A 14110-nucleotide genomic window follows, 5' to 3' on the forward strand; every position below is an offset into this window, starting at 1 on the left:
CGGGAAGGCACTGAGAGGTTCCTGGCGACAGAGCAAAGAGAAAAACTATGCAAAAATGTGAAGAAAAAAAATGTTTTCCACAAAGCAAAAAGCCAAAGTTTTGAGCTCAATCACACAAAGAGGCTTACAGCTCTGTGGAAAAAGAGACTGAAGAGGGACCCTGTGAGGATACATGGTATAGAGCATGATGGGCATGCTCAGTGTGCCTAGTAAAAAGTTCTAGAAACTCTGACATAAGTTTTCTGCATTGGGGCTCCATCTGATGATACACATGTGTGAGAACTACCATCCTGTTTGTCCTCAGAGAAATAGTAATGACGGCAGAAAAGGACCAAAATAGTTCATCCAGTCTGCCCAGCAAGCTTATGGTAGTATCTGCCACGCTATGCAGGTCACCCCCTTGCTTTTCTTTTACCGGGTGATGAGCCGCCTTTAAAATTCAGACAGTGCTGCTCGATGTGCTTTGCTTATGGACTTAGCCATAGAAGCAGTGCTGTGCTTTTTCCCTTATTTCTGCGTACCAGTACGCCAATTTGTCTCACCAAATTGCCCTCCGTGCCCACATTGGGGGCTGGTAGCACATCAGGAGGTACGACAAGCAGAGCTCTCCTCTCTCTTAACAGCCAAAGCGGCCGAGCCCGATACTCCAGGTACTTCCTGATTCCAAAGAGAACAGGAGGAGTCCATCTCATTCTAGACCTAAAAGCCTTGAACAAGTTTCTAAAAAGAGAAAAGTTCAAATGGTTTCCCTGGGCACCTTTGATCCTTCTTTATGCATAAAGAGGACTGGCTTTGCTCCCTTAACCTGAAGGATGCATACTCACATTAAGATCTCCCCAGTCACAGGAAATATTTCCAATTTGTGGTGGGAACACAGCACTTCCAGTACAGAGTGGTGTTTTTGTGGGGCAGATGCCAGCACGTCTTCACAAAATGCCTGGCTGTGGTGGCGGCGTACCTCCACAGACTGTCTTCGCATATCTGGACGATTGGCTGGTCAAGAGCATGTCTCAGGGGCCAACAGATCCATGCGCTTGACCATTCGGATGTTGGACTCACTAGTGTTTGTTCTCAACTACCCAAAGCCCCATTTCAGCCTATCACCTCAATTGGACTTCATAGGTGCCCTGCTAGACATGGTTCAGGCCAAGACCTTTCTGCCCTGTCAGAGAGCTGTCACTATGGCGACCATGGTGGCAGACATAAAACAGAGCCAGCAGGTATCAGCCTGACACATGTTGAGGTTGTTGGGCCATATGGCCGCAATCGTCCATGTTACTCCCCAGGCACATTTACACATGCAAGGAGCTCAACTGACCCTGAGGTCACAGTGGTGCCAGACCACTCAGAGCCTCCAGGATTTCATCCAAGTCACCCCTTCTCTCAGGGACTCTGTCCTGGTAGTATATAATATCCAATCTGGAAAACGGGATCTCATTTCAGAGTTCCCCCACTCAAATTGTTCTAATCACAGATGCATCTACCCTGGGGTGGGGAGCTCATGTAGATGGGTTCAGCACCCCCAGGGTCTTTGTTCGCCCAGGAACGTGGCATGGGGTCGAACCTCCTGTGTCAGGAAGCGGTCCAGATCTGGTCGTGGGCCCTCCAAATGATGGTGCTCATGGCCATGTACCTGGCCAGGATGGAGAACGTGGAAGTGGACCGGCTGAGTCAAGCCCTCAGATCCCACGAGTGGTTCCTGGACCGGGGGGGTAGCGAATCAGAGAATCAGGCTTTGGGGGAGCCTAGATGTAGATCTGTTTGTGTCCCCCTGCAACAGGAAGGCACCTTGTTCTGCTCCCTCTACACATCAGTCGGCAAATTAGCCTCGGATGTCTTTGCCAGTCATTGGGCAAGGGTCTTCTATATACGTATCCTCAAATTCCCTTAGTGGCAAAGACCTCTTGAAGCTTTGTGAGGACAGGGGGACTATGATTCTCATAGCCCCTCATTGGCCAAGACAGGTCTGGTTTCCACTCCTGCGGGGGTTGCCATCCAGAAATTGGTTAGTCTGCGGTCTTCCCCAGATCTTATCATACAAGATCAGAGCCAGCTACGGTATCCCAACCTCCAGGCCCTGTTGCTCACAGCCTGGATATTGAGAAGTTGATTCTGCAGCCACTTGATCTTTCAGAGGATGTGTCTCGGGTTCTAGTGGCTTCTAGAAAGCCTTCCACTGGAACAGACTGAAGTAGAGGAGTTTTTCCATGTGGTATGAGCAGAAGGCCCTAGATCTGTTCTCCTGCCCCTCACAAAAACTGCTTGATTACCTTCTACACCTATTGGAGGTTGGCTTGAAAACCAACTCCGTTAGAGTTCACCTGAGTGCAGTTGGCATATATCGCCAAGGTGTATGCCCATCTCTGTACAGCATATAGTTGTACATTTCATGCAGGGCCTGCTTCAGTATCTTGGGACCTCAATGTGGTGTTAACTCAGCTGATGAAAGCTCCACCTGTGACCTGAATTACCTGACCTGGAAGGTCATATTTTTGGTGGCGGTCACTTCACTAAGTTTTATCATGACAGGCTGGTGTTGCGTAAGCACCCTAAGTTCCTGCCTAAGGTGGTAACGGATTTCCATCTCAACCAGTCAATTGTCCTGCCAATATTCTTTCCCAGGCCTCATTCACAGCAAGGCGAATGAGCACTGTACAGTCTGGACTGCAAGCGAGCCTTAGCCTTCTATCTGGAGCAGACAGAAGCCCTTAGACAATCAAACCAACTTTTTATTTCTTTTGACAAGAATAGGTTGGGCGTTGCCATTGCCAAACAGACACTATACAGTTGGCTAGCAGATTGCATCCCTTTCTATTATTCCCAGGCGGGACTGCATCCTGGGGGTCATATCAGAGCCATGGCAGCGTCTGTGGCCCACTTGTGAGCAGTTCCCGCGGAGATCTGCAAGGCTGCGACGTGTAGTTCTCTCTACAAATTCACATCCCATTATTGTTTGGATAGGGATGGCTAATGCGTGACAGTAGGTTCAGCCAGTCTGTCCTTTGGAACCTATTTGAGATGTAGAACCCAAGTCTCCTAACCTAAGGCCCATTGTTTGGGTTCAGGCTGTCTCCCCATCTGCTACTAACAGCACCGGTGGTGTTGTGCCCATTGGTACCTAGTTAGGTGTCTGTTGGTCCCCTTTTGTGTTGGGGAGCAGCCTGTAGCGAAGGATTCAACCATGTGTAAGGACCACTTTCCTGCTTGTCCTTGGAGAAAGCAGAGTTGCTTACCCTGTAGCAGGTGTTTTCTGAGGACAGAAAGATGTTAGCCCTCACGAAACCTACCCACCACCCTGCGGAGTTGGGTTCTCCTATTTTTTATTTTAATTGTACTGAGACTAAAGAGGGACCCCGCGTGTACACATGGTATAGGGCATGCTGGGCATGCTCAGTGTGCCTAGTCAAAGTTCTAGAAAATTTGACACAAGTTTTCCATATTGGGGCTCCGATGTCACTCGTGTGAGGACTAATATCCTACTGTCCTTGGAGAGCACTTGTTTCAGGTAAGCCACTCTGCTGTATGTTACTGTGAGCGAGGTGGTCAAATTTACAGATGAGAGAATTTTATCAAAAGTTGTAAAAGCAAGCTGATTGAGAGGAATTATAGAAGGACACTGTGAAATTAAATTTCCTCAGCCATTTAGATATTCAATGTGGATAAGTACAGAGTGATTCATATAGGAAAACATTATCCTAATTACATTTACACAATGCTGGGTTCTATATTAGGAGTTACAGTCAGGTAAAGGACAGCACATTGAAATATTTATCATGTTGTGAGGCAGCAGCCAAAAAAGCAAATAAAATGCTAGGAATTATTTGAAAAGGAATAGAAAACAAAACTAGGAAATTAATAATGCCTCGATTTATCGATGGAACAGCCACGCCTTGAAGATTGTGTGCAGTTCTGTTCACCGCACCTCAACAAAGATGTAGCAGAATTAGAAAAAGTATAGAGAAGGGTAACAAACATGATTATGGGGTTGGATCAGCTCCCTTATGAAAAAAGGCTAAACAGGCTAGGCATCTTCAACTTGGACAAGAGACAACTTAGAGGTTTATAAAATTGCATGGTATGGAATAGGTTAACAGGGAATTATTATTTATATTATCAAATAGTACTAGGAATAGGGGATGCTCCCTGAAACAGGTAGCAGATTGAAAACAAATTTAAGAAAGGATTTTTTCAGTCACACAGTCTCCACCTCTCAGTACATGAGGAGAGACACATGAAACATACGTTCATATTGTGATTTGCTGGGCACTTAGAGGATACCCAGACTGGCCACTATCAGGGACAGGATGCTAGACTGGAAAGACCTTTGGTCTGACCCAACATGACATTTCCTTCTGTTTTTATTTAGTAACAAGATGGTTTGTTAGATTAGCTAAATTTTGTTTTCTCTATTGTTAAGCACCAAACACGCTTAAGGCGCATCTCCACGGACACAAGGATACCACACCAGACTTTTGTAAAGCAAATTTCAATTTATTGTATATAAATAAGCAATACAAGTATCCTTGGGAGATAAAATGGAAGCAATTCTCTGGCCAGGCGCACATGAGACGCACTACTGTCTTTCATTATACATTAGTCAGTTCTTTTTATAGGTAGAACATGCAATCTCAAGTAAGTAAATCCTTAAATTGCATGAACCTATGGGAATATCATGTACAGTTTCTTATGTCACAAAAGAGACAAATTAGACTTATGTTACCCTGATCCCCTTCCCAAATTGGGGCCTAATTGCCTGGTATATGTATCAATATTCTGTTAGTCCTTTGTCCTGTCATTTTTTCATCCTCTGAGATCTTCATGGCTTTAAGCTGTTTTTTTTCAAGTGCCACTGTAATTGAAATTTTAGCCTGAGACTCTGACCTTTTCCTTCTGCTTATTGTGACCCTCTGACCCTCCATCACAAGTTTGGACAGCTCCTGCTGTTGTCCAGATGTCTCCTAATATTTCTGCAGGTCAGGCTGTATAGGGCATTTTGGGTTCCCATAGCCAGAACTATAATCAGGCTAAGGCAGCAGAGGATTCTGGGTAAATCAGTGTTTATGTTGATCTCCGACTCAGGCACACATATCACTATGCACAGATGATTTTGTTACGCAAAGATCAGCAATATATGGCCAAATAACAATATCTGCTTAGTTAATAGAGGTATGTAGGCCCAAAATTTTCATTTTTAGAAATAGTGTACTCTTTCTAACAACAACAAAAAACTGGCTGGTTTTTGTTTTCTTTCAACAAAAGCAAACTCCTGTTAGATTACCGTATTTTTTGCTCCATAAGACGCACCTGACAATAAGACGCACCTAGGATTCAGAGGGGGGGGAAAAATTTTTTTTTTTTCTCCCCATTTTGTTTTCGGGTCTGGGGAGGGCCATTTCGGTCCACTCCCCAGATCAGAAAACCTTTCTTTCTCTGGGAACCCCTCCCCCCCCCAAAAAAAAACCCCATCCCAATCCTTTAAATTAATTAACAACCCCCACCCTCCTGACCCACCTCCAAGACCTGCCGACTTAATTTACTACAACCCCCCACCCTCCTGACCCCCCCAAGACCTGCCGACTTAATTTACTACAACCCCCCACCCCCCTGCCCCCCCCCCCCCCCAAGACCTGCCAAACATCTCTGGGGGTCCAGGAGCGGTCCGGGAATGATCTCCTCTGCTTCGGCCGTCGGCTGCCAGTAAACAAAATGGCGCCGACGGCCCTTTGCCCTCATTATGTCACTGAGACCGACCAATAGCAGCGGTCGGTCCCAGTGACATAGTGAGGGCAAAGGGCCGTCGTCGGCTGCCAGTAATTAAAATGGCGCCGACGGCCCTTTGCCCTCACTATGTCACTGGGACCGACCGCTGCTATTGGTCGGTCTCAGTGACATAGTGAGGGCAAAGGGCCGTCGGCTGCCATTTTGTTTACTGGCAGCCGACGGCCGAAGCCGAGGAGATCGTTCCCGGACCGCTCCTGGACCCGCGCTGGACCACCAGGGACGTTTGGCAGGTCTTGGGGGGGGGGGTCAGGAGGGTGGGGGGTTGTAGTAAATTAAGTCGGCAGGTCTTGGGGGAGTCAGGAGGGGGGGTTTGTTAGATTTTTAGTTTTTTTTTTTATATTTGCTCCATAAGACGCACATACATTTCCCCCCCACTTTTGGGGGAAAAAAAGTGCGTCTTATGGAGCGAAAAATACGGTATATGCTTGATAGCCATAGCTGAGGTGCACTTACATTTCTGTATCAAAGGTTGCATGTGAATAAAAGTCAACAAATTGTAAAGTTGTGTGTAAAAGTGTAGACATGCCTTGTCATGTTGTATGTTTCAATGAATCTCTGTGACATAAGCTGTCTCATTGTACAAAATTAAATGACTTCTTTCTATCATTTTTTAATGCAAAATTATTTGCTGATTTTAACAGATTGAAAATAATAAACAAGTGAATATGGCATGTGCAAAGGTTTGGACACTTCCAGTTGATTCAGTATTAATTTTTTTTTTAAGTTAAGGCCCAAAATGTTGATTAGGCCTTCAGTTGGGTGAAGATGGTTCCATGGTTGAACAAATACAACCTGAAAGATTAGAAGGGAGAGTATTTGTTCCTTCTACTTTGAACAAACATGGGTTCCTCAAAGTAGTTGTCTGAGCATTTGGAAATTAAGAAATTGTAATTCATACTTATAAAGCAGGGGAATGATATTAAAAAGGTCTCTAATTACCTTCAGGTAGCAATTTCAGTTGTCAGAAACATTAAGAAATGGAAGTTACAGTATCGTGTATTGTTATGGCCGAACAGTTCAATTTTTGTTTTATCAATCCAAACCACTTTGTTCCAGAAAGTTTCAGGCTCATAAAGATTTTGGTTTGCATACTTTACATGATGATTTTTGTGATGAGGTTGTAGAAAAGGTCTACTTCCGACAAGTTTCCCACACAGATCATTGTATAAACAACGCTGTACTGTGTACCTGTAGTCTATGGCTCCAGTATCAGCTAAATATTTTGTAGGACATTTACAGTGATCTGTTGGGTCTGTTTTGCAGATCTGACTACTTTTTGGGCAGTTCTGTCATATTTTTCTTGGTCTTCCATATCTTGCCTTGACTTATAGTTCATAACAATGTTTCTGACTGATGAAGTTGTTAGCTGGAAGCATTTAGAGAGATTTATTTTGTAGCCTTTCCCTGCTTTTTAAGAGTGAATTATCTTTATTTTCAAATTCTCACAGCTATTGCTTAGAGAGGAGCTCATGGTTGTTGAAAGTAAACAGACCAACAATCTCGACCTGAAAAGTTAGAAGTTTGAGTATTTTTCCACTGTGAAGTTGTCTTCATCTGACTAATTGAAGGCCTAATAAGACAGTCAACATCTTGGGCTTTAAAAAAAAAATAGTAATGAATCCACTGGAAGTGTGTCCAAACCTTTGCACATGCCATATTCATGGTTTTATTATTTTCAATCTGTTAACAACATCACAAATAATTTTACATTAAAAACTGAAGAAAGATGTCATGTTTCAATTTGTATGGTGTAGAGGTTGTGTAAGCTTCTGTTCACTTAGAGTTAAACGTACAATTTGACTTGGAATGTCCAAACTTTTGCATACAATGTAGGTGATACCTTTTTAATGTCTTGACTTAATTCATTTATTTTATTTTTAAAAAACGTATAACCCACTCGCATCCATTGTTCGTGGTGGTGAACAATGTAACATAAACAAAATTAGCACAAACCTGGCATACTAGATGAGAGCCATGCTCCTTTCATCAGGTTAGTGCAGAATGAGCTAAGGATGGCAAAACAATTTTTGAAAAACTGGTCACAAATGTCCAATAAGAAGAGATTGTCTCCAACTTGCTTGTTGATCTTTATTTCTTTGTATAAAGTGGACTGAGGTGTTTTGTCTGCTTTACATGAGAAAAGTGACTCACTTTTTGGTAGAGGATTAAGACTGAAATTAGTGCATCCCTTTTCAGGATTGCTTTCATGCCTTTGGTGCAGCATGTTGGATACAAACTGGAGGGAAGGATTTTGTGGAGGCAATAATATGATGTTTGTTCATGTAAACTCCTCTCCCTACTCCTGCATGGGTAAAAGTATGCAGGCTTTCACAGCACATACACTTTTACTTGCCCATAAATAGTCATTGAAACAGGTCTAGGGAGACAAAGTAAGCATGGAGATTGCATTTTTTAAAATCTCTGCACAATATAGGCACAAAATATGGCACTAGTGAGATTCAAGTGGAAGCTTTGCAGGATTTGCAGGGAAGCTCATAGCATAGCTAGCTGTGAAAGCAATCTTCCAGGTTTAGTTTAATAGAAACTACACCAAAAAGAATCAGGTTATGAGTATCCTCACAAGTTTAATGTACTATTTCTCCAAAATACCACCATTACCTATGGGTCCATATTCAGCCACTTGCGGCTGAGAATGTCAGATAAACTTATGTGGCTAACTTGGTCAAGATAATCAGCGGCATAACTGCCCCTTTGAATATATTCAGCTATTTAATAGTGAGATGGATTTGTTTATTGAGCTAAGCTTAGACCTGTTATTCAGCTGGTCTGAAGTTAGCTGAATAAGGCTGACTATTGGCACTTATCTGGCTAAGTTAGCCAGATAAGTAGCTTTATCCTGGAATGCCCATGTCATACCCCTCACTTTTTAATTATACAGATAAATGACAGCTGAATATTGAAACAGCTCCACTTAGCTGGATAAGTCATTGAATATTGGCCTTTGTGTTATATTACTTTTAGTTGCTATCAAATTTATGCAGGCTGTTAATTTTTTTTTTTTAAACCTAAAAGTGTTAGCTCAGCCTAGATTAATAATGCCATCCCTATCTTTGCTTCTAGTTCTTGTTTTACTTTAATTTTAATTTTTCTTTTATCTGTTAGAAAGAAGCAACCATTGACTCTACATGCTCAATCCTTTTATTTTTAATAGATCAAATGGTTGAAGGACTCCGAAGTGTAATTTTGCCAAAGGATCTGTCTTTCAAGTTTCTGCTGCTGGCAGATGCAAACACAGCAAGAGGCATAGAGACCTGTGGAATTCTCTGTGGAAAGCTAGTAAGACTAAATCTTTATTTTTACAGTCCAACACTTTCTTGTGGCAAAACTGGAGGAGAGATGTGAAACATAATTGACTTCATAAAACAGCTTTTGCAGGCCTTTTGAGATTAGTTATGCAATTGTGGTTCACTTTTTGTTCTGTCAGATAATTTTGCAGTGCTTATTCTTCTTAGTCAGCGAGTCCTCTTGTGTAGCTATCAACTTACAGTTAGTGTAGGTTAAAGTCATGAATCTTATACTTCCTGAAGAATCCTTTTGTCATCATAATTGAAGTTTAGATGCTGAAAAAGAGAAACATGAGCTAATACAAATAACTTCATTAGTAGACTCCTTTAAATTTGAAGTTTAGCACGATATTCTCCAATTTTATATCTCTTGACTGCTTTTCTTGTAGATGTAGGGAGTCATTTTCAGACATTTCTGCAGGTAAAACAATGCTTTACTTGCAGAAATGGCCTGTTATAGAAAAGCCTGCCGGACATGAATAAACTGTCCTGTAAACACTTAATTTTACCTGGACTGCATAGAGGCTTTCCCAGGGGCAAAGTTGGGAAGAAATTTGCAAGTAAAACTTCTGAAATATTTCTGTGCATATAATAGGTGTCATTGTGTACAGTTACTGTAGTTTTGGTGAGAGAACTTTGAGAACAAACTTATGCACGTAAATTTTGCTTTGAAAATTGGTGCAAAATATGCACACATTTGCTTTTAAATGTATGCTGGTTTTTACAGAATTCCCCCATAATGTTCTGTGCTAGTGCTCCTCAGCTCTTTTATTGGGTGAAGTCAAAATATCAATCCCTTCAATTATCCAAGTGTGATAGTTTGTAGATATTATAGGTCAGTTTGGAGAGCACCATTCTTACCTCCTTTGTCTGCTTCTTTGTACTAGCAAAGGTTCAGAAACCTTAGTTGCAAATCCTGTATGCGATTCTTTTCAGAGCTGTGTGCACCTTGCTGAGCTCTCTTAATTTGATCCCTATCTTTTCATGGACATGAAAACAGATTTTACTCCTGGAGCATAACCAAGGATTTGAAACGAGTAAAATATAGAGGTAGAAGATAATCCCCATTAGCTTGCAGTTTAATAATATGTTCTGCATCAGGAACAATCATAGCTCTTAACTGGAATAATTTTATCTAAAATAGACTGGGATGTTTTTGGTGTACAGAGTTCTGAAGCTTATAGGACAATTCATCTTATCTAAATGTTAATGGTAGTCCTATGTTAATGCAAACTTTTTTTGGTCTGGCAGTTTCTTGCTGTTCCTTTGGGCTTCTAGATCAATTGGAACCAGTCCCTACTTGGAACTACATTGTTGTGAATCTTCATTCACAACTACACAGGGATTCTCCCTCTTATTTTTTTTTAACCCTCCCCCTTCTAGCTAACCCAACCATTGTGGTGACTATCCTTCAGCTAGGGGCCACAGACTGTGGTTCCTTTGGGAACCTGATACATGTGCACCCTCATCCACACATTAGGCATCATAATTGCACAGTGACTGGGTTTGCCTCCACCCCTTGAACACTGCCACTGCCTCTGCGGTTTCCCCATTCCTAGTTGGTTTAAGAAGCAGAAGCCAGGTTGGCCATGATCCATATGGCATTGTGCAGCATTTTTTCCAAACGGATATTGTAAACAAATAATGGCTCAAAAACCTCACGTATTACATATTAAAAACATCCCCTCCACTCATGAGGAACACCAATAATATTTTCAAATAATTTAATCTTAATTGATGTAGGGAATTAGTATCAGAAATAGAGGTGCTCTTTCAATCCAATCTCCAGGCTCTTGCCAGTATCATACATGAGCACCAGGTTTCACTTCATTTACTTCTTCCCACACACCTCTCTATTTTACTCTATTTTATTCATTTATTACATTAAAAAGATTTTTACTTATCTTTCACTTGCAAAACATTAGCAAGATCCAGGGTATAGAAAGTGGAGATACTGCAGCGGGCAGAGAAAGAGATTAAGATTTGTCAAGCAACTGTATTGCAAGTGAAAGATAAGTAAAAATCTTTTTAATGTAATAAATGAATAAAATAGAATAAAATAGTGGTGCATGGGAAGAAGTAAATGACGTGAAACCTGGTGGTCGTGTATGATACTGGTTGAAGCCCATTGTGGACAAGAGCCTGGAGATTGGATTGAAAGAGCACCTCTGTTTCTGAAACTAATTCCCTACATCAATTAAGATTAAATTATTTGAAAATATTATTGGTGTTCTTCATGAGTGGAGGGGGTGTTTTTGATTGTGCAGCATTGCCACTGGCCCAATGGAAAAATCTTGTTCATGACTTCCTAATCAAAATGTATTCTGCTGCTGCATGCATTTACTGTTGGAATTATCTGATACTTTCGTTTGTGCAGACACACAACGAATTTACTATTACCCATGTAATAGTGCCAAAACAATCTGCTGGACCAGACTACTGTGATATGGAGAAGGTGGAAGAATTGTTCAATGTTCAGGATCAACATGATCTCCTCACGCTGGGCTGGATCCATGTATGTATTCTACGGTAATAAGCATATTCATTTGTATCTGGTCTTCCTTTGACATTTTTCCACAGGAAATGTGGGCCAAAAAAAAATACAAACTGAATCAATATTTTGACAGGATCTTACCTGATACATAAGTGGTAATGCTCTTCAAGTCTGTGTTAAATGTCTCTTTGAGAAGTAACTATGGGAGTCATGCATCAAAATATGTGATAAACACCACATTGCGAAAGGCATAAGCAAATTGAAAAATTTTATTCAACTAGGAGGCGTTTGGGCGGAGTAAATAGAAATGAGGGCTGGTTAATGTTGTGTGTGATAATGTAATGCACACTATCGCAGGATTTAACGCCAGAAATAACTATACCTGCAATAGCTATACCTGCAATAACTATAACTGCAATAGCTGTGCGTTACAGCCGAAACGGGATTTATCGCAAATCCCGTTTCGAGGGGGGGGGGGGGAAGAGGAGAGAGAATTTGTAACTTATCATTTGTAACTTATCATTAAAATCATCCATTGTACCTGAAGACTGGAGGATAGCAAATGTAACCCCAATATTTAAAAAGGGCTCCAGGGGCGATCCAGGAAACTACAGACCGGTTAGCCTGACTTCAGTGCCAGGAAAAATAGTGGAAAGTGTTCTAAACATCAAAATCACAAATCTGCTTCACTTTTTTGAAGGAGTTAATAAACATGTGGATAAAGGTGAACCGGTAGATATAGTATACTTGGATTTTCAGAAGGCGTTTGACAAAGTTCCTCATGAGAGGCTTCTAGGAAAAGTAAAAAGTCATGGGATAGGTGGCAATGTCCTTTCGTGGATTGCAAACTGGCTAAAAGACAGGAAACAGAGAGTAGGATTAAATGGGCAATTTTCTCAGTGGAAGGGAGTGGACAGTGGAGTGCCTCAGGGATCTGTATTGGGACCCTTACTGTTCAATATATTTATAAATGATCTGGAAAGAAATATGACGAGTGAGATAATCAAATTTGCAGATGACACATTGTTCAGAGTAGTTAAATCACAGGCAGATTGGGATGAATTGCAGGAAGACCTTGTGAGACTGGAAAATTGGGCATCCAAATGGCAGATGAAATTTAATGTGGATAAGTGCAAGGTGATGCATATAGGGAAAAATAATCCATGCTATAATTACACAATGTTGGGTTCCATATTAGGTGCTACAACCCAAGAAAGAGATCTAGGTGTCATAGTGGATAACACATTGAAATCGTCGGTACAGTGTGCTGCGGCAGTCAAAAAAGCAAACAGAATGTTGGGAATTATTAGAAAGGGAATGGTGAATAAAACGGAAAATGTCATAATGCCTCTGTATCGCTCCATGGTGAGACCGCACCTTGAATACTGTGTACAATTCTGGTCACCGCATCTCAAAAAAGATATAATTGTGATGGAGAAGGTACAGAGAAGGGCTACCAAAATGATAAGGGGAATGGAACAACACCCCTATGAGGAAAGATTAAAGAAGTTAGGACTTTTCAGCTTGGAGAAGAGACGACTGAGGGGAGATATGATAGAGGTGTTTAAAATCATGAGAGGTCTAGAACGGGTAGATGTGAATCGGTTATTTACTCTTTCGGATAGTAGAAAGACTAGGGGGCACTCCATGAAGTTAGCATGGGGCACATTTAAAACTAATCAGAGAAAGTTCTTTTTTACTCAATGCACAATTAAACTCTGGAATTTGTTGCCAGAGGATGTGGTTAGTGCAGTTAGTATAGCTGTGTTTAAAAAAGGATTGGATACGTTCTTGGAGGAGAAGTCCATTACCTGCTATTAATTAAGGTGACTTAGATAATATCCACTGCTATTACTAGCAACAGTAACAGGGAATAGACTTAGTTTTTGGGTACTTGCCAGGTTCTTATGGCCTGGATTGGCCACTGTTGGAAACAGGATGCTGGGCTTGATGGACCCTTGGTCTGACCCAGTATGGCATTTTCTTATGTTCTTATGAGAGCTTCTGTGGAGGCCCACTAATTAATGTCTGAACTTTTTATACTACTATAAGAGGGGGCATTATGAACTTGGCGTGAGGGGTGGGGTGAGTCGGGTTTTAGGGGGCAGTTTAACATGCACAGTCGTACGTATGAACAGCACAGTTACCATCAATGAAGATTTTATGTGATTTGGAGGGATGAAAGGTGAAAGATCTTTACCATGTTCTCTCTTCCTAGCTTGATTGCAGTTAGTACATCAAGCTAGGTAGAAAGAACATGGTACAAATCTACTCTTCTTTCACCTTTCATCCTTCCAAATCAAATAAAATCTTCACTGATGGTATTCGTCATATGTCTTTGCATGTAAAACTGCCCAACTCTCCCCACAAACCTCACCCGAGTTACTAGTGCCTCTTCTTATAGGTGTATAAATAGTTATCTCTCTCCCTCTCTTTCTCTCTCCAAAATGTGATAAAAGCTTGGCCGGGGCTGCAATGTGAGAATATCATAGATATGAGAAATTTAACATGCTTTGTGGTACCAGGAAAT

At 41.5% G+C, this 14110-nt stretch overlaps 1 protein-coding gene across 6 annotated transcripts in view; it reads left to right on the forward strand.

The window, feature by feature from the left end:
- Positions 1-14110, forward strand: part of STAMBPL1 (STAM binding protein like 1) — a 129827-nt gene that overhangs the window by 105875 nt on the left and 9842 nt on the right. For 5 of the 6 annotated variants that reach the window (XM_029609815.1, XM_029609817.1, XM_029609816.1 and 2 more), the window contains 2 exons: positions 8954-9078; positions 11464-11601. In XM_029609815.1, coding sequence (XP_029465675.1) covers positions 8954-9078; positions 11464-11601 — 263 coding nt within the window. Of the gene's footprint in view, positions 1-8953; positions 9079-11463; positions 11616-14110 lie in introns of all 6 variants that reach the window. The other variant, XM_029609820.1, reaches the window with a different exon arrangement.

This window comes from Rhinatrema bivittatum, chromosome 7 (assembly GCF_901001135.1).
Source record: "Rhinatrema bivittatum chromosome 7, aRhiBiv1.1, whole genome shotgun sequence".
Lineage (NCBI taxonomy): Eukaryota > Metazoa > Chordata > Amphibia > Gymnophiona > Rhinatrematidae > Rhinatrema > Rhinatrema bivittatum.